At 41.7% G+C, this 25,870-nt stretch overlaps 1 protein-coding gene across 1 annotated transcript in view; it reads right to left on the bottom strand.

Annotated features, from left to right (window-relative positions):
* Positions 1–25,870, bottom strand: part of adamts3 (ADAM metallopeptidase with thrombospondin type 1 motif, 3) — a 225,536-nt gene that overhangs the window by 90,274 nt on the left and 109,392 nt on the right. Inside the window, 2 exon segments of the mRNA XM_034216683.1 lie at positions 17,061–17,217; positions 18,827–18,910. Coding sequence (XP_034072574.1) covers positions 17,061–17,217; positions 18,827–18,910 — 241 coding nt within the window.

The following is a 25,870-nucleotide window of genomic DNA, read 5'->3' as shown; positions in this document are numbered from 1 at the left end:
CCTGGGGTACCACCGTGTTCAGACACTAGAGGGCCCCATAACACAACAAATAAAGACACAAAGGGCAGACGACAGGGATGTGACATCTCCACTCACTTTGAGAAGCGAAAAGTGGAGGATGCTCACAGATTCTGCTTGGGTTTTATAGCACGGGGTTACAGACTCCAATTCGCTGTCACCCCCCCTCACTTTTCGGCAGTGGCGAACCATCAGGGCCTTCAAGGTATTCAGAGAATACCCTGGAACAATCAGATAAAACAAACAAAAAATCGATTTAATTATATAAATAAAATGTAATAAAATGTATATAAAATGAATAAATGAGAATCGTATCTGTGTTGTTGATCTGTAATATTACAGTGTTGCGTTGATTTGTTTGTCCTTCTCGGACCATGCACTACGCATTTCAGTGGTTTTGTGTTAGAAAAGAAAGCAACCAATAAGATCTTGTTCTGGGTCTCTGGGTAGAATATCCTTCAACCAAGGTATTCTACATCCTTGATAGAATGCCCTGGCCGTTGCACTGAATGAGAGCGTACGTTTGGACTGACAGTTTGATCAACCAATCAGATATTGATTTGTAGCCAATGGGCGTATTCTTTCAGAGTTCCCCTCGGTTCCAGGGTATTCTAGAAGGCCCGCTAGTTAACTGGCTCGAGACAGAGGATCTATGCGACGAAGCAATTCATGCCGTTTTATTGTTTTTAACGTTGAAATGACAAGTGCAACAGGTGAAGATGAAGTTGTTGCGGAATTGTTGTGAGTACAATTTTCAAGACGACAATTCAGTGAAAAGACGGACATTATAATGCCGCGGGGGAGGGGCGGCGGGGGGTGTGTGTGTCTACAGAAGGTCCAGTTGTGATAGACACGGTTCGCCACTGCTTTTCGGGCATTCTGCATTCGCAAGCCCGGGGAGAGTCGGCCCATATTCTAGAGCAAGAGATCCTCTCGCTACTAGACAAGAAGGCTATATCTATAATACCCTCCGAATAGAGTCAGAGCGGCTTTTATTCCAAGTATTTCCTCGTTCCCAAACGGGGAGGGAATGGGATTCGGCCTATACTAGATTTGAGGGCTCTGAACAAATATCTCAAAAGATACAAATTCAGAATGCTCACTCACACATCTCTGTTGCGTCTCGTGCGCCAAAACGATTGGTTCACATCAGTCGACCTGAAAGACGCGTATTTCCACATCCCAGTATATTATCCACACAGGAAATATCTGAGGTTCGCCTTTCAGGGTGTCTGTTACGAGTACAGAGTACTTCCCTTCGGTCTGTCTCTCAGCCCATGAGTGTTTGTACGGTGTACGGAAGCCGCGATAGCCCCGTTAAGACAACAGGGTATTCGCCTGGCAACTTATCTGGACGATTGGCTCCTTCTCGCACAGTCGGAGCAAGAGGCTATTACGCAGACGAATGTCCTCCTAAAACACCTGCTCGACCTGGGTTTCGTAATAAACACAGAAAAGAGCATGTTGTCCCCAGCCCAGACTGTACTCTTCCTTGGCCCACGCCTGAATTCGGTGCCCTTTACAGCCTGCCTGTCAGCAGAGAGAGTGAAAGCCTTCAGGGTTTGCCTCGCTCATTTCCAGCCACGCAAATATGATCTCTTCAGATCATGTCTGCGGTTACTTGGGCTCATGGCGTCAGCCATCCTGGTGGTACGACTGGGACGCTTACACATGAGGGAGTTTCAGCGCTGGGTAGCTGCCCTCAGACTGGACCCTGTGCGTCATGGCGCGTGGAGAGTGATGGTCACTATGAAATGCGTAATGGCACTGCGCCACTGGCTGCACCCGACTTTTCTAGTACGGGGCGTGCCTATGGGTGCTGTCCTATCGCGGAAGGTGGTCACCACAGACGCATGTCTGACGGGCAGGGGGGGTATATACGAAGGTCGACCTGTGAGGGGTCTCTGGAGCAGAGACCTCCAACGGTCACACATAAATTATCTGCAGCTTTTAGCGGTGTTCCTCACCCTGAAACGCTTTCTGCCTTTTCTCAGAGGACATCATGTCCTCGTGAGGACAGACAACACGACCACAATATCGTATACAAACCGCCAAGGGGGTTTGCGTTGTCTCCAGTTACACATGCTGGCACGCAAACTGATCTTATGGAGCTGCGGATGTCTCCTCTCTCTGAGAGCGACGCACGTACCAGGAGTGATGAACCTCGGGGCAGATCTGCTGTCCAGAGGTGCACCACTATATGCAGACTGGACTCTACATCCAATAATTGTGAGTCAGCTGTGGGTGCGTTACGGCCGGGCCGCGGTGGATCTGTTCGCATCAAAAGAAAACGCTCAATGTCAGCTGTTTTTTTCAATGCGCGATTTAAACGCACCGTTAGGCGTGGACGCGCTCGCGCACGTTTGGCCTCCGGTCCTTCTGTACGCGTTCCCACCCCTGGCTCTGATACCCCCAACTCTGGCCAGTGTGAGAGAACAACGCCACACACTGATCCTAATAGCTCCACACTGGCCTGCAATGTACTGGCTGGCGGAGATATATCAGCTGCTGTCCGGGCAGCCGTGGCAGCTCCCGCTACGCAGGGACATACTGTCTCAGGCGGGGTGGACGATTTTTCACCCACACCCAGAGCGCTTGGCACTATGGGCCTGGCCCGTGAGTGGTATAACCTGAATACAGTGGGACTCCCTCAGAAGGTGATAAACACTATTCATAGTGCAAGAGCTTCCTCCACCAGGTCCCTCTATGACTGTAAGTGGAGGGTGTTTGAAGAGTGGTGCCTTCAAAAAGGACACATCTCTTTTCAATGTCCTGTCGGGGTGATTCTATCATTTCTACAGGACCTGATTGATAAACACAGAGCTTTCTCTACGATCAAAGTGTACCTGGCTGCTATTGCTGCATGCCATGTGGGCTTTGAGGGAAAGACGGCTAGCCAACATCCCTTGGTCTGCCGTTTTATGAAAGGGGCTCGCAGGCTCCTCCCTGTTTCCAGGTCGCTGGTGCCCTTATGGGACTAGGCAGTGGTTTTAGATGGGCTCACTCGACCTCCATTTGAACCCCTGGAAGAAGCTGACATGAAACACCTGTCACTGAAGACAGTGTTGTTACTGGCTCTGGCATCTGCCAAGCGAGTCAGTGACATTCATGCGCTCTCTGTACATCCTTCATGCACTCAGTTTGCCCCGGGGCAAACAAGAGTGTTGCTGAAGCCCAACCCTGCCTTTGTACCTAAGGTGGTTGGCTCATGTACCCCCATTGACATTGAGGCATTTCCTCCGCCACTGTGTTCCTCTGAGGAACAGCGGCCGAATTTGCTGTGCCCAGTCCGTGCTTTACGCACCTATATGGACAGGTCAAAAGAGTTTCGATGCAATGACCAACTCTTTGTATCCTGGGCTAACCCTCATAAGGGCAAGCCCGTTACCAGGCAACGGCTCTCCCACTGGATTGTGGAAGCGATTGCTCATCCTACTCGTGGACTGGCTACATCCTGGGCTTTGTTCAAGGGTGTTTCCATCCAAGACATTTGTGCAGCAGCGAGCTGGTCCTCGCCGCTCACTTTTGTCCGCTTTTACAGGTTAGATGTCTCTGCTCCAAGTGTGGCCCGCGCAGTGCTGGGCCCCATGTTGAGACAGAGTTTTGCCTGTTAAGTTCTGGTTGTTTTGGTGATTTTCGAGATAAGCATGTCTAGCATACGGGAGTTTCAATATCCCATAGTGAGACATCGAACGGAGTGTTATGAATGAGAACTATAGGTTACTTACGTCACCCCAGTTCTCAGAGTAACATGAAGTGAGATGTCTCACCAGACGGCCCTTCTTGCTAAGGCGAAGCGAGAAGAGGTGCTTATTTTGAATGACGCTGCGACGTAGCGCAAGCTACTTAAAGGGTGGGTGGATTCCCTGACGTAGACGTCAAGATCACCAGCCAATCAGGATTGGCGTAATGAGATTGATGCTTCTGTTTGCATACGCGTTGAGGCGCATCCCATAGTGAGACATCTCACTTCATGTTACTCTGAGAACTGTGGTTACGTAAGTAACCTATAGGTTCCACTCCCCACGCCCATCTGAGAGATATTTGGTTAAAAATACCACAATGGTGCTCTAGGAGGAGATTCAGGTGATAAGGTGGGGGGCGGGGGGGTTATCTTGGTTGGTTATTGGCTAATGGTTACACAAGTGGCCAAAATCTGATTACCTCATATTCAGACAGGTTTTTATATAAATGGATCATGACAAAAAGTGAGAAAATCCTTTTTTCTTACATTTCCAGAATCTCTCTACACAGAGGGGACACATGTTTATGTATAAAATACAAGAAAAAGTGTATTTTGCATAATAGGTGATGTTTAAATATTTTTTTTGTTGAAAGTGTATATTTCTTCAGGTGTAGCATGAATGCATATCACAGTTTTTCTTGGATTTGCTTTTACATGTTTACATCAGTCGATATAACTTTTAAATGTATATAAGAAAACAACTACATAATCTCAAACACACACAAACTTTTGTTTCCATAATGTAATTTTCCAGACCGCTTTGGATAGTGGTGTGTGCCTTACTTTAGTGGCACTGTAGGTCTATCTGCTTAAAAAAACAAACAAACATGGTACTAATCTACCAGGTCATCCTTAAACAAAGAGGCTGCAGGTAGAGCATGACACTGTATAACATATCCCTGTGCACTTTAGCCTCAGCTGCCACAGCGACTGTTGATATCCATTGTATGCCTTGTCAAGCTAGAGGCATGTAACCACATGTGTTTTTTGGGGCAAAACCCAATTAAAAATGTGTTCGGTTGAATGTTCCTTTATTATTTTGCAGAAGTGGGACCAAGTCATTGTTTTGCAAGTCCGAGTCAAGTCTTAAGTCTTTGCGCTCAAGTCCGAGTCAAGTCTCAAGTCTTTGCGCTCAAGTCCAAGTCAAGTCTCAAGTCAGGATGGGCAAGTTCAAGTCAAGTCCAAGTCCTAAACTTTGACAAAACGAGTCTTAAACAAGTCATTATGTGCTTTTCAACAAATGTAATGACATTGATCAACAGAATAATACTTAATAATCAAACTGCCCTTTATTACGTGGGTTTGCTATCCTGGCTCCACAATGGTGGAATGAGCTCCCCATTGACATCAGGACAGCAGAAAGCTTACACATCTTCCGGCGCAGACTGAAAACTCATCTCTTTCGACTCCACCTCGAGCGATAGAATTACTAACAAAGAACTGCTAACAGAGCACTTATATACTAATAAAGGACTGGCTTATCTAAAGCCAGTTGAGTAGCACTTGAAATGTTTGGCTCTATGAAACCTGATGTACTTATATGATTCTGTTTTCTTCAAGGTTGTGTCTTCCTGGTCGAATGTACTTATTGTAAGTCGCTTTGGATAAAAGCGTCAGCTAAATGCAATGTAATGTAATGTAAATAGTCACATTAATAATTTAATAATCCATTTTCTCTCTGCTGGTAAAGTAACGTGTTTTCTTCTATTTTAAGAGGGATCAGTAAGGTAAGGCTACCGTGACGGTTTGATTCAGAAGGAGTTTAATGTATAAGATCCCTGATGTTGAGGTAACCAGAATGTTTATTTCCACTGTGTACAACATGTTATAAGGGACCCACAATCTATCTTTATGCAAGAGATAATGTGCAGTGAGGCGGTCTCTATGGGGAAAAGAACACCTGAATCTAGATCCCTCTGCAGGTGGTAGGCTACTTTAAGTATATTTTGATGCTAATACTTTTGTACTTTTAATTGTAACATTTTGAATGCAGGACTTTTTATTGTAACCGAGTATTCCTACACTCTGGTACTTTTACTCAAGTACAAGATCTGAACTTCTCCCACCTCTGACAATAAATTCTGAGTGGTTACCAAAAAAAACCCCCTGCTCTGAAGGTTATTTTCATTTTACAAATCCTGCACTCAGCTTTGCTTTCTCCAATATCATTGAAATGCAGCCAGATGCTGCTTCTTTTTTCGGTTTTCACTAATTTCTTGACTTTTTCCGACGCGCTTGCATTTAAATCCGGCTCCCCGTCTCCCTGTCGCTGGCCTGTACCACTACTACACCTGCTGTCTTTGGAGCGTCTGCCCCCCACCCTTCTTTCACATAATGTTATGATCCTAGTGTGTCCTCGCATATGATTGGCCACATGGTGGCTCAGCAAAATAAAGTCCCGCCCCTGCCTGCATGGATTCACAGCAAGAGTTGCAGCGGCTGAAGATTCTGCTCTCCCAGACGACGGGAGTCTGCGGGAGCGGCATCTCGCGATCGGCGTGTTGGAGACCCCTGAATTAAATTATCAAGTCACCTCAAGTCAGAAGGCTCAAGTCCAAGTCAAGTCCCGAGTCATTGGTGTTCAAGTCCAAGTTGAGTCGTAAGTGTTTTGTGATTTTGTCAAGTCGAGTCCAAAGTCATCAAATTGGTGACTCGAGTCTGACTCGAGTCCAAGTCATGTGACTCGAGTCCACACCTCTGTTATTTTGTGTACACTACCACTTCAAATGTACGTCTACTTTGTAAAGTGAGGGTCATGAACTCACAGGTAACTTTTATATATATTAAAATGCTTTAATGACCTGTCATCTCAAAGGTTTAGAGACTCTGGCAGCTGCTATTTTCATGGAAGTGACGTCGAACTTTAAAAGCATTTGCAAACCAACACCTGGTATGATAGTTACTAAGAAGATGGGACTGATACAAGTAATGAGTGGATCGGTTATTTGTCTACCAGCTACAAGAGATACAAATCACATAAAACAGATTCAAATAAAGTGATTTTGAATTGGTTTTAGTTTATTTTTGTTTAATGAGTGAGATCACAATACAAAATATTGCAAACATATATTAAAATACTTATTTTAATAGTTTTTCTGCAATGTGTACTTTAACACTTAATTATTTGAGTACATTTTCCTAATCAGACTCAAACAGTTTTACTTAAAGGGGACCTATCATGCAAAATGCACTCTTGTACGTCTTTTATACATGAATATGTGTCCCCGGTGTGTGTGGGAACTCACCAAGTGTCAGAAAATACAACCCTCTCTCTTTTCCTCTATACCCAAATCTAAAAAAAAACGGGGCTGTAACGGATCTGATACAGACAGATCCAGATTTGAATTATTTTCTACGTCACAAAAGGGGTGCTCCGCTTAGTGGTCAATTCTCCACCTATCAGGGGAATGAGAGGTTGGGCCACGGCCGGCAAAAGCTCTGGAGACGCTGTAGTACATATGCCAGGCCTGTAAGTGGCGCTGTAGTCTGCCACAAAAGCAGCGAAGAAGACTTCCTGCGCATGGTTGCCCTTCTGTTTATTCTCCGCTGTGGTTCTTTTTCTCCCTCCCCGAGGCAAGCGTTTGCGCCTCCTGCTTTAAAACAAATGAATAATGACTCTATATAATCATATGTAAGGGATAATGTGCAGCGACGCGGTCATTATGGGGAAAAGAACACCGACAGGCTGATCAGGAGCTCGACGCGAAGCGGAGGGATCTAGATCGTTATTACATGGCCACTTATTACATGGCCACATTCTCAACAAAGTAACGGTATGACTCCCAATATTAATTGAAATGCTTTTATGGATTTAGAAAATGATTTTATTGATTTAAAAAATAGTTGTATTGATTTAAATAGACATGCATCCGCTAAGAAAAATAGTCCGTTGTTAGGAACTGCTTCGATAGCGTTTTTGAGGAGCTTTTTGATTACAGATTTGAAAACATCGTTGCTTGCTTTAAAAGTAGCACAATTCATTATGTCAAACCTTGGAAAGTATCTAGATATCCCTGCCCTAATGCCAAAGTAACTGGCAACTGAATATGTGTCGCCGTGTGATGTCTATGTCTGGGCCGCTGCGTACAAAGGAGGGTTTCTGCCCCATTACTTTTCTTCTTACTTCTATAAGAATACAACACGGAGGACGGAGATCTCTTTTTCTCCCCCTCTTCTGACAGCCCAGCAGCTGATCTCAGAGCACTCCCCTCTCCTGCAGGGGGGCGTGGTCAGCTGCAGCTCACAGAATTAGCCCCCTGCAAAAACAGTGCTGGACAGAGCAAATAGAGCTAAATGAGGCATGGCTAAAATGCAGGATCTGTTTGGTATTTTGAAAAAAAAACTATATTTATATACTTTATATAGGTATGGCCCTACAATATATTGTTCAAATATAGCAAGATATGTCCCCTTTAAGTACAATACTCAATGCAGTATTTTCACTGGCAGTTGAATGGAATTAGTACTTTGACTTAAGTAAATTATCTGAATACCTTTTCCACCACTGCCTAAAACAAAGCATACATAGTTTGCTTCCAATTGGAGAAAAAAAAAAAAAAAAAAATGTCTGCAGTGCAAGTGACTTAATTCCAGTTTAATTGGCCTTTAATGGTATTGATTGGGACAGTTAGTTGCCCTCACTGTTTCTGTTTAGCTGTTGTTAAACAGAAACAGCTGGTCGAACGCACTTATTGTAAGTCGCTTTGGATAAAAGCGTCAGCTAAATGCAATGTAATGTAATGTAATGTTAAAGGAATATAAAGGTGGTGGTGGGGGGGATGTCAATATCTGGCAGAGAGTATTTCAAATATGTTTAAGCACCAAATCAACGATGCTGCGGCTGGTTGGTCATACCATTTACTGAGAAATTGGCTTTCTGATTGTGCAATACTTTTTCAGACGAGAGCCCGGAGCTTTTTATTTGAGTCAGTGGGGCATGTCAACTGCATTTAAAATGTAATCAGACTGAATCTGATCTTGAACTTTCATTTGGGTGGATTTTTCATATCTCTGGCCCCCCTTGGTTGATTTTGATGATTGACATCTCTTTCAAACCGTCAGAGCCAATGGAACCGAGGGAAAGTTCCACATACACACACAGGTTACCAAATAAGGAGTGATAGTGACGTGTAGAAAAACTGGAAGCTGCGCTAGCCTCTAGTGCAGGGGTGGGGAACCTTTTTCTTCTCAAGGACCATTTCAATGTTTTCAACATCCTCCGAGGGCCGTACAAATGATTGACCTCTGCTTAAAAATACTAAAATCACAGCCCATTCATTTCGCCTTTCTTTCATGCTGTGCAAAGAAAACGCAACCTCTTAATCCAGATATTTTACCATGACTCACGTATGCATTCATGTGCACGGTTGTGGCATGACCACCAAAACAGAAATATATGGACACCACATGTGTGCAAATGTATTTTTAGTATCCTATCCATGTGGACATGATTTAAGTGGGGGGGGGACCTAACCTCCACTAGGGGGGGGAGATTTTTTTTTAAATGTTGACGTTAAAAGCATCAATCTGGTGCACTTTGAGAGCAACATTAGGAGATCTATGGATACATCTCTCAACACCCATATGAAACAGAACTGAAAACAGATTTTATTTTTCTTTATGGATATTTTACAAATCACTCCCCTTTTAAACTGTATTCTTGTTTATTAATAGCATTTTTTTTTTTTACTGTCATATAGTATTTTATACCCGTTTACTTTATTCTTTTATTTTTTTATAACTATAATGTTCATATAAAGATGTGCCTTTACACTGGTTGTAGAAAAAGCTTCTTATATTCGTTAGCATAGCTAGCTAACTAACCAGATGCTAATAACAACAAAGTTATTGACTGTATGATCAGTATGACAGGTACAACATCATATGGATGTTGAGAGATGTATCCACTGAGACAAATGTAACATTTGTGATATTGGGCTATATAAATAAACATTGATTGATTGATTGATTGATTGATTGAGTATGACAAGTGAACAGATCGCCACTGGCCTCACAACTAAAGACACAGCCACGCAAAAACTGTGACATGTGTACGGCTCCTTATCATGGATGTATAATAAGAACTGGATACAGCGTGGGAGGCGGGGCCTCATTCATTCCTATGAGAGCTGCTCATTAGCGCATGATGATAAAATGGCCAACTTTTGAGAGAGTGAAACGTCACAGATTACCCAGCATGCCTGAGAAGTACCCGTATGTGCACTCATAGAGCATGCGCAACTTTAACCAAAATGCTCGTTCACATCAAGCACGTCAATTTGCGTACACGTAACAGCACCGCGCGTTCATGACAGCATGGTAATGGATTGTTGTTATCATGGATTTGATATGAATGAGGCGGCAGTTAGCAGCTAGCAGCTAGCTAGTAATGATGCTAATGTACACATCAATCATTATGTACTTATATTACGCTGTAACAGGATCTAGTGATATCCAACAGAGCTTCATTTAGCATGAAATAATTATTGCACTGTATATATATATATATATATTTATATACAGTGCAATAAGCTTCTTAGTGCAATACGAAGCTACAGGGACGTTAATAATGTCGGTAATATTAACTTTATTTAATACAACATTTACGGTACAAGATTTAATCATTCAGCCCATGTAGTATGATAATGAATTACAGCAAACATGTGCAATATATCCATTATTACAGCTCCGTGGGATGGCAGTAAGACGATATGGATCCGTTCTTATCCATGGGTAAAGATAAACGCAACTCACATTGGTTTCTCATACAGCATCTCTGTAAACTACGTGTATTCACTGAATTTCACTCTCTGCCTTTAACGGCTCGTTGTAGCTCCAATAGCTCCAGCCCCCACCCTCCCTGTGAGCACAGTGTGCTCTGATTGGTCGGGACACGTAACTTGAACGTGCCGGGCGGCGCGGTCCCGTGGGTTAGATGCGCGTTCATAATGCAGAGGGAAATAACTCTCAGAATAACGTTATTAACACATTTTTACAACTTGAGGAACGAATGTTTTTAATAAGGGCTATACAAGTGTTCATACTGGGTAGTTTATTTAGTTTAAAAAAAATTATCCAACGAGTTACAGACCACTCTTTCCCCATGTAAGTCAATGGGAAAAAGTGTTTCCGGGCCTGGCAACCAAACGGAAGTGTAGTACCGCCGTTTGGCCAGCACGAATATTTTCATCTGAGTCCGGCGCACTTCCTGGGGGCTTGCTCCTTATGGGTACTTCCATCTTTGGAAGTGCCGCAGCGACGTTTTGGTGCTCTCCGTCAGAACTGCACCCCTGTCAGACGAGACATATACCACGTGATGACACGTTAAACTCGTGTTGTGTTCAAGGACCCTGTTTTGGACAGGAAAAACAGGCACTCGCTTGTTTAATTTTTTTGCGGTCTAGAGTTCTTAATTTTTTTATTTTTCGCGTGTGTTCACCAAATGGTCTCGCGGGCCGTATACGGCCCGGGGAACGGAGGTTCCTCACCCCTGCTCTAGTGGCTACCATTAGCAGCACATTTTTCTTCTCCGATTTTTGCATAAAAATTGAATTATGGCTGGTGCGGAGGTGAAAACACGCTGCAAACAATTGAGTTATTTTGTAGGAATCCGGGAACTGAGAGTGTAACAATAGGGCGGGTTGACTGCGCAAATACTTTTTTTCTTACAGAAGGTAAAGAAAAAGGAAAGGGAAATGTCAACACGGTTCAGCCAGAATTAAGAATCGCAGAAAATGAAGACCGTGAAATCGGTATGACAAAAGTACTTCTTCACAGTTTACGCATGCAAAAGCAACTGGAAAATAAATGTGAGGAACTTGAAGGCCGGGAACGACGGAACAACCTGAGGATTTATTCAGTGTCCGAAAAATGTGAGGGAAATAGCATGATGGACTTTGTGGGAATCTTAATACGCGAGAAACTGGATGTGAGCGGCGAAATTCCCATTGAGAGAGCGCACCGGGCAACGGGTCATCTCACTGGGCACAGCGACCGTCCCAGATCAATAATAGTCCACTTCCAAAACTACAACGTGAGGCAAAGGGTGCTACAAGCCGCCTGGGCAAAGAAGGACATTAGGGTGAAAGATTGCAGGATTTTCTTTGATGAGGACTTCACCACCCAAGTGTTCAAGGAGCGCGCAAAAATACAGACAAGTAAGGAAGCAGCTCCAGGAAAGAAACATCAAATCCCGCATTCTGTTCCCTGCTAAACTGAAATTATTCGAGAAAAACGGAAAAGTCAGGGTGTTTAACAACCCACAAGATGTGGCACAGGGTCTACTGGAGTATGGTGTCAACATGGAGAGTCCAGCAGGAGAACCGGACTTGGAGTCTACTCTTCAGGCATCAGGATGGCAGACACACCACTCCAGGAACCGGAGAACCCCAGGATGTGAGCTGATGTCGGACGTAAAGACATTAATTGACTCGCTTGATCGGCATGAAAGAGCAAAGGAATGAACAGGTATGTGTGGAGGGAGTTAACTCCTTGCAGACGTACATGGAAAACAATAACAACACATAAATGACTGAGCCACTCGGAATCTTTTCCAGATTTGACAACACAGAGTATAACATGTACAATTTTGATTATGATATCGATTCAGAGAATCATGTGTTTAATCATATAAGTGACTCGTGTAAATATTTTACCGATGATCAATTTAAAGACAATGTTGGACTTGAAAATACATTTTCTTTAATACATTTCAACTGCAGGAGTCTGTATGCAAACTTTAATAAGATCACTGAATACCTACATACATTTAAAAGTAAATTCAAAGTAATTGCCATATCGGAGACTTGGCTAAATAAAGTCACATATATAAGTCACTGATTTCCAAATTGAGGGTTACGTGATACACCATATCAACAGAACCAATAAGAGAGGAGGGGGTGTGGCTCTTTATGTGGACAGCATCCTAAAATGCACACTGGTTGAAAAAATTTCAATTGTGACTGATGATTTAATGGAATGCATAACTATAGAAATTGAAATGGAAAGGAAGAGAAATGTTGTTGTGACTTGTGCATATAGAGCACCAGGATCAAATGTAGAGCTTTTTAAAGATAGTTTAGGAGTATTAATGGATGGCCTAAATGAAAATAAAACATGTATTATTTGTGGGGATTTTAACATCGATCTTCTAAATGTATCTAAACAAAACAAAACAACTTCTGATTTCCTGGATGCATTGTACAGCAGGGGGCTTTATCCCCTAATCACTAAGCCCAGTAGAATAACATCAACTTGTGCAACATTGATCGACAATATCTTTACAAATGTCATGGAAAACAGTGCTAAGAGTGGGCTAATAATAAATGACATAAGCGACCATTTACCTGTATTTGTAGCATATGATTGGCAATTAAAGAAAAAGAAGGAAGAGACTCGCAGTAGATATGTCAGGGTAAGGACTGCTGAAGCAAAAGACACATTTAGGAGTGACCTCTTAAAGGAAGAGTGGAGAGGGGTTTATGTAGAAGATGTAAATGCTGCATATGAGTCCTTCCTAACAATCTACATATCACTGTATGACAAACATTGTCCCACTGTACTCCGTACATCAAATAAGTTGACAGTTATAATGAGACAAGCAAAAAGAGAATATTATAATAATATGTTAAAAGAAAAGAAAAATGATATCAAGGGCACATGGAAAATCTTAAATAATGTTATTGGAAATAAATCTGTATCCACTGGCCTGCCCAGTCACTTCATTGATGACAAAAATAAGGTTGTAAAAAACATGAATGAAGTGGTACATGAATTCAACTCTTTTTTTGTAAATGTCGGTCCTAATCTTGCAAAGACTATTCCAAAACAACACGATGGGCAAAAAGAGGATTGGCGGAAGTAAAGTGTTGCAGTCAATGTTTCTGGGAGAGATAAACGAAATTGAAATTAGATCCATTGTAGACAAATGCAAAAATAAGACTTCGACAGATAGTGATGGGATCGACATGACAATAGTGAAAACGACTATTGACTGCATAATTAAACCGCTAAGCTACATTTTTAATCTTTCATTTCAGACAGGTATTTTCCCAGATAGCATGAAAATAGCTAAAGTTATCCCACTTTTTAAAACAGGGGACAAAAGCCAATTTACCAACTACAGACCAGTGTCCTTGCTTTCACAATTTTCAAAGGTCCTTGAGAAATTGTTTGTCCAAAAATTTGATAATTTTATTGAAAAAAATGAGTTATTGAGTGAGAGTCAGTATGGATTTAGGAAAAATCGATCTACAGCTTTAGCTTTAATGAAAATAACAGAAGAAATTACAACAGCTATAGAAAGAAAGAAATACACAATAGGTGTATTTATTGACTTAAAAAAGGCATTTGACACCATAGACCATTACCTATTAATTTCGAAATTACATAGATACGGAGTGAGAGGAGTAGTTCTAGATTGGTTAAAAAGTTATTTAGATAACAGACAACAATATGTAGAATTTGCTGGTAGTACATCGGAGTGTATGAACATAGAATGTGGTGTCCCGCAGGGCTCGGTTTTAGGGCCTAAACTTTTTATTTTGTACATCAATGACATATGTGAAACGTCAACATTATTGCAATTTGTGTTGTTTGCAGACGACACAAATGTATTTTGTTCAGGAGATGACTTAAACATTTTAGCAAAGTTTATTGGACATGAAATGGTCAAACTTAAAAGATGGTTTGATGAAAATAAGTTAACCCTAAATTTGAATAAAACGAAGTTTATGGTTTTTGCTAATAGAAAAAAAGATGAAAACATTTCACTGTCCATTGATGGAGTTTTTATTGAAAGGGTTTCTGAATTTCGATTCTTAGGTGTGACGCTGGATGAAAACCTGACATGGAAATCACACATAGCACATGTTAAAACGAAAGTGTCTAAGAATATTTCTGTTCTAAACAAGGCAAAGTATTTGCTAGATTACAAGGCATTGAGGATGTTGTACTGTTCACTCATTTTGCCATTTTTCATTTATTGTATAGAAGTGTGGGGCAACACGTATATGAGCAATATAAAGCCATTGTCAATATTACAGAAAAGGGCAGTAAGAATAATTCATAAAGCTGACTCAAGAGAACACACCAGACTGTTTTTAAGTCAGGACTCTTGAAACTCAAAGACAGCTGAGCTGCAGACATTATCAGTAATGCACAGGGCAACAAGCAGAATGTTACCAGCATATTTACAACAGTTGTTTGTTTTTGGATCAGACAAGGAAGACCACAGAAGGAAATTACATTTTAAGCATCCATATGCAAGGACTACTCTTAAACAAATGTGTATTTCGGTAGTTGGTGTACAATTGTGGAATTCTCAACACAAGGATCTAAAGAATTGTATATGCATTTTTCAGTTAAAGAAGTTGTATAAATTAAGAAAGATGGGACTATATGAAGCAGGATGTGAATAAATCGATGTACTCTGGTCCTTCATGTTTTTGATGTCTTTGATGTGATGTCTCCTCTGTATTTGCGGGTCCCATTGCCATTGTTATTGTTGTTATTGTTATTATCATCATGTGTCGCTTTCCACCTTCTTCTCCAGTAGGACTCAGATGAGGGTGTTGCACTTTTCTTTTCCTTATACATGTGATGTTTTGGTGTTGTTTTGTTTCTTTCCGTTAACCGTCAAGTGGGAAATAAGTATTTTTTTTGTGTGTTTCTCTTAGTATCCTAAGATACTGTTATGTTTGGCTGTGAAAAAAAAATTATTATTATGAAGGGCAGACCATCTATTTGTATTTATTTGTTTTTTTTTAGAAAGGGGCAGGTCACATAAGATTTTATTCTTCTCCCTGCTCCTTTTCGCTCAATGGTAGAGTCATGTTTTGTGGCAATTATTGTACATTTGGTTTTGCGTACCATGACAAATAAAAATGAAATGAAATGAAATGAAAATGATGGATTATCAATAATTTTTTCAAAGTGACAGACACATTGCTATAACCTATGGATTAACCTTCAGCCGCTTTTTTCTCGTTTTAATGACATTGAACACAACTTTTGATCAGGATAACAGCTAAGGTGAGCATATCTCCGTGTTTTGCTACCTAAAGCTACTCGTGTGTTGTCTGTATTTGCTTCCCCTGTCACGAGTTCTGATCGCTCAGTGATGGTCCTTATATATTTCTATAATCTGTGGAATCTCAGGATGTTATCTAAGCTTATTTGTGCAGATCCAATACGTTTATCGATCGGTATAGCTAGAGTTCTGTGCTAACGGCCTAAATATTTTTTTGCCCGTGGCTAATTCAGAGGCTCAGCGTTAGCTTTGAGGTTTTTTAAAAAGAAAAAGAAAAAAGATCAGTTAGCTGAGTTTCTTCCTGTTACATGGATATGAAACATTCATAGTTTATTAAATCTTAAGAAGCCCTCAGACATTTTTGTTTGCAGATGTTGTGAATTCTGCCCCTTCGGCGGGTCCGTGGGGCTTAAGCTTAAATCGAAGGGCAGTATAACGGCCCGTCTACACTACAGGCGTCAAAAAATGCTTTCAACGCTTCGCCCATTCATTTGAATGGGGTGACGTAGGATATTTTCAAACTTCGCCGAACTGCATTGTGGGTAGCATGGCAAGGCGTTGCAAGCATCGCGAGCGTCTATCGGCGTCAAAAGTTGAACAATGTTCAACTTTTGAGGCTCGATGCTTGCTCGAAGCTGGCGTCAGCCAATCAAATCCCGTTTTTGCAATTCCCGCCAGTACAAGCGCTAGCCAATCAAACCGCGTGCAAGCTGGGAGAGCCAGACCGCAGTTAATTTCCTCATATTCCAAACGAGAAATTACGGTAGCAAATCACCCGGTTCTTTCCGACCAGAACTATTAACGGGATACAAACCGGAGGAACCAGGCATGGAGGGAGGTGGCAGAGACAGTGGGTGTTTGGGGAGTTTATATCCAGTTTACTTCGTTTTAACATTGCTCTTGCTTTGTATGTCGGGGGCGGGAGATTCATGTGATTGGTTGTTGGTCGCGTTGCTCGCAAAAAATTGCCAAGCTTCAGACACGCCCAGCTTCAAGATGTTTTGATGCCTGTAGTGTAGACGGGCCGTGAGTGTGACTCATGTCAGAATAAACCACAGAACACATTTTACAGGTTGATGGTGTGTGTGTGTGTGTGTGTGTGTGTGTGTGTGTGTGTGTGTGTGTGTGTGTGTGTGTGTGTGTGTGTGTGTGTGTGTGTGTGTGTGTGTGTATTTTATGGGTAACCTTCTGTAGCTGTGTTTAAATTGGTAACAGTGTACAGGGCAAAATGGCTTATTTGAATGTTACTGTGTCCTCCAGGCTCCTTACCCTGCATCCCCGTGGGGCCGAAGCCTTGGCGAGTGAGGAAAATTGCGTGGTCGTGGTGCTCGGCGTGATCAAGGTCACCTTTCTGCTGCACAAAGGCCCAGCGGCACACATTCTCCAGGCTCCGCGATGGGTTTCCTCTTTCAATGAGGCTGATGGACTGACAGGAAAGAGCGAGAAAGAGATTGAAATGCTTACCGATTAACCTTGTAGCCGTGTAAATGAACATGTTAGTATTCTGGCAGCAGCACAAAACTGTATAGATTGATAATCCGATCGGGAAAGCATAGCATTCAATGTAAACATATTTTAGATGTGGGCTCTGGGGTGATAATGAAAGTGGAAAGCAAAAGGTAATTTGCTCTCATCCGCCATATGGTAAAATGGCCAGTTGATCATAAATAATGTATTTTTAGAGAATGTGTAAAAGAAAGCCGACAGTATTCTTCACTATTTATAATCTATGCTACAATAATAATGGCTTTGGCTATGTCACTAGAAATAACCACCTCTCTGAGGCAATTATACAAAATAGATATCAGAGCGAGAACAAAAAGCATCCATGCTCACAAAACTATGAAAACATTTTTTTTGTAATTGGTATCACTGTGATGTTGCACAGGACAGCAGATTATTAATAGCAGACCAGAGGCTCTAGAGCACTACATCATTGAGAATAGTTAACAGTCTAAAATATAGTCTAAAAAATAGACAATTCATGACTTTTGCCAAAGTTTTGTTTTTGTTTTTGTTCTCCTGGGATGAAACATTGGCCTTTAATCCCACTGAGGCACTGTGTGCTTTTCTTTTGCTTACTGTTTGCTCTAACAGCCAGAGATGATGGGTTGATGCTTCACCTCTGGCTCAAAGCTTTTGTTTCCTCGCAGAAAACACAACACATTGTTGTGGACAGAGTGTGGGGAGCTAGGATGGGGAATTTTGCTGACCTGTAGCAACAACTTCTACAAATGAATCTTGAACTTGTTGGCCAACGTTTAGGGTGATTTGTGCAACAACAAAAAATCCATATCTATATGTTTATTCTCATAACTGGTCTAAAAAAGATCAATCAAGTTAATTGACAACAATGGGATCATTTTCATCAATTGACTATGTATTTATTAGTTATGTAGCAGACAAGAGACATGTGTGTGTCTGTCCTTTACCACGCTGTAAACCAAGAGTCCAATGGAGGCGTTTGCATGGGGGAGAGCGTGTGGGAGAGAAACTCCCTCTTGAGGGAACTTTGGGATTTTAGCATTTACACACCCTTTATATGCACAAAAACATATATCACACTGCAGGGAAGGTAAAAACCCATCAGGCATAATTTCTCTTTAAGAAAACACCTGGGTGTATTGAAGTCATTGTGTGTTATGCAGTACTGCACTTAAACTACAATACTTTTGAGGCCTATTAATCTCAGAAAGGATAGATGGAACTACTACACTCAAACTAATTTGAAGTGTGGTGGCTCTTTACTGCATAGTGAGAGCAGAATACCTTTGGCTGTACAAATACAAATATTGTGATGACAGTTTCTTTTTTAAAACAATCACAGGGTGGAATGATAAACAAATCTCAGAAGTTGCAGCCCTGTTAGGAAGACTGAGACTACAGCTTCTGTGTGATGTGATCAAACTCAATGCAGTGAGGAACATGTTTTGTCTCTGAGCTACAGTAACACTTCTCTCGCATACAAATCATATTGCCCTCACCATGCTTTACATTCTTGGTGCAAATCAACATAAACGGAGTGTGAGCCTCACCTTGGCGTACCCCAGCATGATCATCCTCACCAGCACCACGTTGATGTGGACTCCCAGCGACTCGTCGTGGTAAATCTCATTCACCTGAGAAGTAGGGCGGGGAAACACAATCATCGAGAAGCTCACACAAATAGCATCACCTTAACGGCATGTGCATCATTGGCCCTGAACACCTCATATACGGCAAGGCAAGGCAAGTTTATTTATATAGCACCTTTCAACACAAGGCAATTCAAAGTGCTTTACAAAAAACGAAAGACATTAAGAAAATGGCATTTAAAATCAGACATTAAAAAGAAAAGATACATGAATAAAAGTTACAGTGCAGTGCATATAAGCCCATTGTTGGCTTCTACTTTCCACTCAGCAGGGGAGAGAAACACCATTCTTCATGAATCACAGCATGGATGCATGTATCACACACTTAAGCAACCGCAATTGTACAGCCTTTTTCAAAGAGCTGGCGAATGCAGCGAGGAGGAAGGTCCTGTCCTTTTGTGCTTGCTCCTCACAAAATATGATTGCCATACCAGTAAAAGGGGAAAAGACTCAAATGAATACCAAATAAAAATGCCATTTGTACAGTACATCATTTACTCGCAGAGTTTTACCTTGAATACTTTGTTTTCTATTGCATTCCTCCAAGGTGAAGGGAGAAAAACATAACATATCCTTGATTCATTTAATGATATGGAGGCTCTGTTTAACAATATCGATCAAAACATTAACAAACTCTGACACAGCTCATGCAGTTTAATCATTTAGGTATTACGTTTTTATAGTTTTTGATTAAACCCTACTATTTACAACTCCACTAAGGTCTCATGCTTCCTTCGACCTCCATTTGCTTTTACCCATTTCATGGTTCTCCTTTCGACATAGAGAAATGCTGGAACAATTACATTTTATTTAAGAATTCAATGTAACACAAGGTATACTATTCATTCACATAGCATCTACACAAAAAGAATGGAGTTGGACTGGTATAAATCATCTGCTTCTGAATGTGGCTAAGACCAGAGAGTTGGTTAATGGCTTCAGTCAGGAGGAAGAGGACGTCTCAACAGCCCCTGTGCATTATGGGAGAGGACGTGGCGGTTGTGGGGGACTACAAGGACCTGGGAGTGTACGGAGGATCGACACTGACGCTGTGAACAAGAAGGGGATGATCAGACTCTATTTTCTGAGGAAGCTGAGAACCTTCAACATGTGCAGCAAGATGATGGAGATCTCTGCACTCTTCTTTGTTGTGGTCTGCTTTGGGGGGGGGGGCAGCATCAGAGCCAGTGACACCAGAAGACTCAAAAGACTCATTAGGAACGATATCTATTTTAATATGCCCTTCAATAGTGTTTTATTTGTCAGATAGTCTACATATTTGGTCTCACTCTTCTGTTGTATCTTCTATTTGAGATCTAATGTTTATATTATTATATATTTACATTGTATAATTGTTTTGTTCTACACTTTCTTATTTCTTATTATATACAATACTTTGTTTTACATGCTGCTGCAACCAAAACATGTCCCAATTTGGGATCAATAAAGTATATATGTATCTTAAATGTTAACAACAAAGGAAGATGTGTTATGGGGATGTCTTTGTCCATATGTGAGAGTAGGACTGAATCATATATAATGTGCCTTTTAAACGACATAAAACTATAAGATTAAAGGAACAGAAAGAAGCAGGTTTAGTATTCAGACTGCTATAGCTCCCTGTAGACTCAGAAGTAAAGACAACATGGTGAGTGAGAGCAAAGGCTTCTCCACTGACTGAAGTTTATCATGATCTTAAATCTGAGGGACAAGGCAACGTGCGCTTTTTATCAAGCTGTGCCTCGTTTTTAGACATTCGTTATGCTGTATATATTACTCGTATTTTATTATCTTCCACTGTCATGTGTTCTGTTAATCAGTGGGATCAAATTTCCCCCTCAGTGACAGGCGTCACTCACTGTATCCTTTGGTCTCTCAGAGATATTAAATACACTGATGGATTTTCTGTTTACATGACTTCCCCTCCATGTCTCCTAATTTATTTTTGCTTTTCAATTACACATGTATGAGAGCTTCACGCCTGACAATATCCACACGTCTTATGATTAAACATCAATGATGGGAATACTAGTTGATTGATTGCACAACATTACATTTAGTTTTTATTTCACTGGCATCAGGAGATAAATTGCAATTAGTGTAATGTTATCAAGTGTACACCAGAATGATTTTTCAACATTTCAGTATTTTACGTGTGCAGCTGAAAGAATATTATCAGTTTTTTCAAAGTTTTTAGGGATTAAACATATCATAAATATGTTCATTATAAGTGATTATAGATTGGACAACAGTTTTATATGTTGTATCAGGAAATGTAACTTTTGATAAATTGTGATTAATTAGTTAATAAGAAGGGTGTCAAGTTTAGTTACAAAGACTTAAACAGAGTGTGTATTTGCTTTCTTTCCAAGTTAAAAAAGCTTGATATGGCATGTAACTCCTTCTTAGTTGGGGAGCTGTAATGATCTTTTTTACAGAAATAATACGAGATATTGTGACAATTGTGAAATGCAAATGATTGCTTTAATAAAGCAGCACATTGACACCACTCTTAGTGTATTTACAGAAACACAATCATTACAAGCCAAAACATTTTATAGCCTGGATTGCAGTGGATTTGTATTAGAAGATCTTTGCTGAAACCTTAAATTACATTTTATTGTTATGTGTTTGTCAAATGGCAACTGGAAACAAGACCATTATGAATTGTATTGACGGCTGACCTTTAACAGGCCAGCGTGATGTGTTTGTGGTCTCACATCACCTTGTACTGTATGTATGGCTGTTGTTCCTCCACTTATGGCGCGTTTCCACTGCAGCGGGGTAGCCCCGTTTAAGCGTCCCTAAGCGTCCTCGCTCTGGCCTCGGGCTGCCTCGCTGGCCGGCCCAGGCCGTGGCGCATTTCCATTACAGTTTAGGACCTGGGGTAGCAACGCAGTGTAGGCGGGGCGATCGGCTTTGTTTTTGTTCACATTTCTCATTGTTCCGTCGAGCTCCCGCTGGATTTGATCATCCCCAATGAGATGAAGGAACGTCGTCACCTCCTCGGTCGACCACGGTGTGCTTTTCTTAGAAGTAGCCATTTTTGTAGCTCCTCCGTTTACAAAATGCTGTGTATAAAAATGCTGCAAGCTTGCTTCTAGATATATATGCGACGCTAGGGATGAACTCGCGCGCAATCTTGTGACGATTCTCTCTGACCAATCAGCAGTCGAGAGTGTTGACGTCACTAGTTCAGCCCTGGCCCTGGTCTGATAGAACCACGATTTTATGGGGCCGGAAAAAGAGGGGAAAAGTACCCGCTGGCCGGTACTAGGCTATATGGAAACGCCACCAAAAACCGGCCTGGCCGCTTGAGGACGGTTAAGGACGCTTAAACGGGGCTACCCGCTGCAGTGGAAACGCGCCATTAGTGAGCACCAGTTGAATCAGTCATCAAATGAACGTCTCTCTGACAATGTTCGGCAACCAGAAGCTTTAAAACTGTCAAGTCAAAGCCAGCATCACCCTCTCTCCTCAGACCCTTAAATTGAATAAGAGAAAACTCTTGTAAAAAAACTGGAAAGAGAATGGAAGAAACATACGGCAGAGAGGAATGATTCTTCTCAGACAGACATGCAGTAGATGTTGTGTGTACTGAATAAACATAGACTTTTATATATATAGATTGATGACGCATCTTCTCCTTCTTCTACTGCACAAAGGTGACATCTAAATATCCTGCACGAAGAACCAGATTGACATCATGTACAGAGGGTTGTTGCCAATGGAAAGCCAAGTCAGGCCAAGCTGCTACGTTAGCCTCACAGCAGCTGTTTGGCCAGAAAGACATAACAACTGAGCATAATATTTAAATAAATAAATAATTGATTAAATTGTCACATGCTCTATTTTGTTTTCTTTTATATTGTTTTGCTCAAAATACCAACCCATTGTAGCCATGCCTCATACCCCTCTATGTCAGCCGTGTAACAAAAGTGACACGTTCTTTCTTCAGTGTTTAACGCTAGAACAGTGCCATTATATGTATTATATATATAACAACTTTACTCTAAACTGACTTTGAACATGTATCAGTGGGATAACAACTGTCTAGAATGATAGAAACCATATTTTGCTTGATCGCACAGTTTTTGGAAGAGGGCGGGGTCTATGATCGACACTGCAGCCAGCCAACAGGAGCAATGGAGATGTTTTGGCGTCACTTTTGACAATACCGACAAATAGTCAAATGACTGTGCAGACAATCCAAATGACAATAATGATAACAAGAATTAAAGCTTTAATGAAGACAATGAATCGGGCAGGATGTCAAGCAGCTTCTATATGCCGCTAAATAGAACCTGAGCAACACGACCTCCTCTCAACATGCAGTCTGAGTGAGGACAGGCGGCACAAACACTCCGTAAGAATAAAGAGACAGGCGGCCTCAAATGGCTTTCATTGTCTTTGGGCCAGTGATTTGTCACTGAGTTTATCTGCCTCATTACACATTTATTTCAGCAACATATAATCACGTTCTCAATTGTCCTCAGAGTCCTATTCTCGCCTTATCGACTTCTGGAGGAGCAGGGCGACATACTCCAGGTCTAGAAGATTCTGCTCGCTGTTTTAGTCTGTATAAAGCAACCAGCAGGCTCAGTGTGACCCCAACTACAGAGGGGTTATTTGTTTCGCAAAAAACACAATAAATGCTGCTGATCCTGAACTCACATCCAGTCGAGAGTACCGTTATGAGCTAAACCGCAAGCTAAAATTACACGGTGTGTTCTCCCACACACTGATCTGCTCGCTTCCAAAAGGTCGGTCAAAAGGGTGCTCTCGACATCACACCAACCTCCCAACAGCTACAACCAAACGTTAACACGATACGACTCACTTCCTCTCCCTCCTCCCTCTCCGTTCACCCGGCTCACAGACACTGTTATGAGTGTTACATTTCCCAGTGCATCTCTTTAGAGGAAAGCTGGAGACTGGTAGGTTAACTGATCAATACCACTGACTTGATCTATTTTTCAGATGAAATGTCGATCGCAAATCTTTCTATGTTGTGTATAGTGTTTCAAAACGACAGTTATTTTCTGTTGTCCTCTTACGTAGGTGCTGTCTTCAGGATGGAAGCTTTTTTTTCCCTAGGGCTGTCAACATAATGCATGAATGTGAGCGGATTCCCTTGTTATTAAGACATTGATGCAATACTGCATACAAGCAGAGTTTGCCCTTACATAGTGCCTTTTATGGTGTATCATATGGCACATAATGAAGAATAAATTAATTGAAATTGTTCGATTAGAATCCATAGCTACATTGACAGCATGGAGGTTTGTCTCCTGCTTTTACGTGCCTGCTTCATAAAAGCCAAACCGCGCGAAAATCCCTCACATCGACAACAACAACAACAATGGACCACTGCTGCTTAGTTTGAGGTTTTCCATCGTTGTGTACAAACTGGATAAAACGCGGGCATTTTGTTGTTGTTCAGGAGGTTGATCCCGCCCATGCCCCTGCCCCCGCCTCGACGTAAGCGGCGCCGCCTCTTAGCTCCGGAATCTTGGAGCTGAAAACGAACCGGATTCCGGAGCTAAGAGGCGGCGCCACTGCGGTGTGAAGAGGAAAAAACGGTACTTTTCAGCCTCTAGCTCCGAGCCGGCCCTGAAAACGCGTTGGTGTGAAAGGGGCATTACTGTATCTCCAGTTTGGTAGACTTAATTTTCCTAATAAATTACATTCAGTTATGAAAATTGATCATAGCCTTCCTCTCCAACGTGTTTCCCTAACCCAAAATACATAGAAACCCCCATTCACATGCTTTTGGTATATTGGGGTTTAAAGCTGTTATTCATGGTGAGGTGGTCAGGGGCGGACTGGCCATCTGTAGAATCTGGAGAACCACAGAACGGCCGGTCGTCAAGGGCCGTTGGCGGCCGGCACTTAAAAAAAAAAAAGGTTTAACGTCATCATTTAAATTGCGCTGACGGCCGACAGAGGGCGACAGCGGCCGATAATGCGGTTGTGTGGTTCTTATGTCAAATAATCACACACGAAGAAGAAAAAATACCGGCCACATGAAGAGAAGGGATTAGACGCCGCGGCAGACAGGGAGAATGAAAAAACATGGTTACAAAAATAAAAATCAAAGAAAACGAAAAGAAAAAGGTGGGCCGAGAAGGCAAGAGAAAAAAAGGTGAAGTCACTCGCAGGTGGAGCATATAAATGTCGCAAATTGACAGACCTTTTTGGCAGCAGCGCTGCTACAAGCTCTATCATCATCAGCAGCTTAAAACAAGTGCAAGATGATGAAGAGAATGATGTGGGCGCGAGTTCAGATATACAGCCAGCATTCATGATGAGGGACAGAGTTGAGCTGCTGGAAGAACCAGCTCAACCGGCACACGTGCAGAGCAAGAGGTGGGTGAGAATTATCCCTTGAACTCAGTGTCGTTTTCTCCTGGAGGCCAAGGGAAGACAGTCTTCCCCTCTTTTTTTGCATTGTAGTTATAATATTAATAAATAAATGAAAACACTTCGTTTAGTTTCGGTAATTATTCTGTCGGCCCGTCTCTCCCCCATTCTCATTGAGTATTTTACAAAGAGTGAAACAGCGCCCCTCTAGATGTTATGGTGAAATAGTAGATTGCACTCTGTTGCGAGAGGAGGCCAGCCGAAATTGGCTTCCGTTGGTGAAAAAAAATCGAGGGATTGACCAATCAGATGAGGCTCACGTCATGCCTCACAATCCAATCAAATCGCATCAACTTCAGTTCGTACTGTAACTGTCATCACTGCCCTTAAAAAGTAGCAAGCAACTGAAGAAAGTGCAATTATGGAGGGTGGAGATTTGGAGTATTTCATCAAAAAGAATTGTACTAAACTTCCGCTACAGCAGCAACTAAAAATGAAATCTGATGACAGGCCAATGATTAAACTGGAGCTGTGTACAGAGAGGGAAAAAGGAGTGAATCAGAAACTTTAAATAATAAACAG

Source organism: Gymnodraco acuticeps, unplaced genomic scaffold, assembly GCF_902827175.1.
Source record: "Gymnodraco acuticeps unplaced genomic scaffold, fGymAcu1.1, whole genome shotgun sequence".
In the NCBI taxonomy this organism is placed as follows: Eukaryota; Metazoa; Chordata; class Actinopteri; order Perciformes; family Bathydraconidae; genus Gymnodraco; species Gymnodraco acuticeps.
The sequence above is the reverse complement of the archived record's forward strand: the minus strand, read 5'-3'. Positions and strand labels throughout refer to the sequence as shown.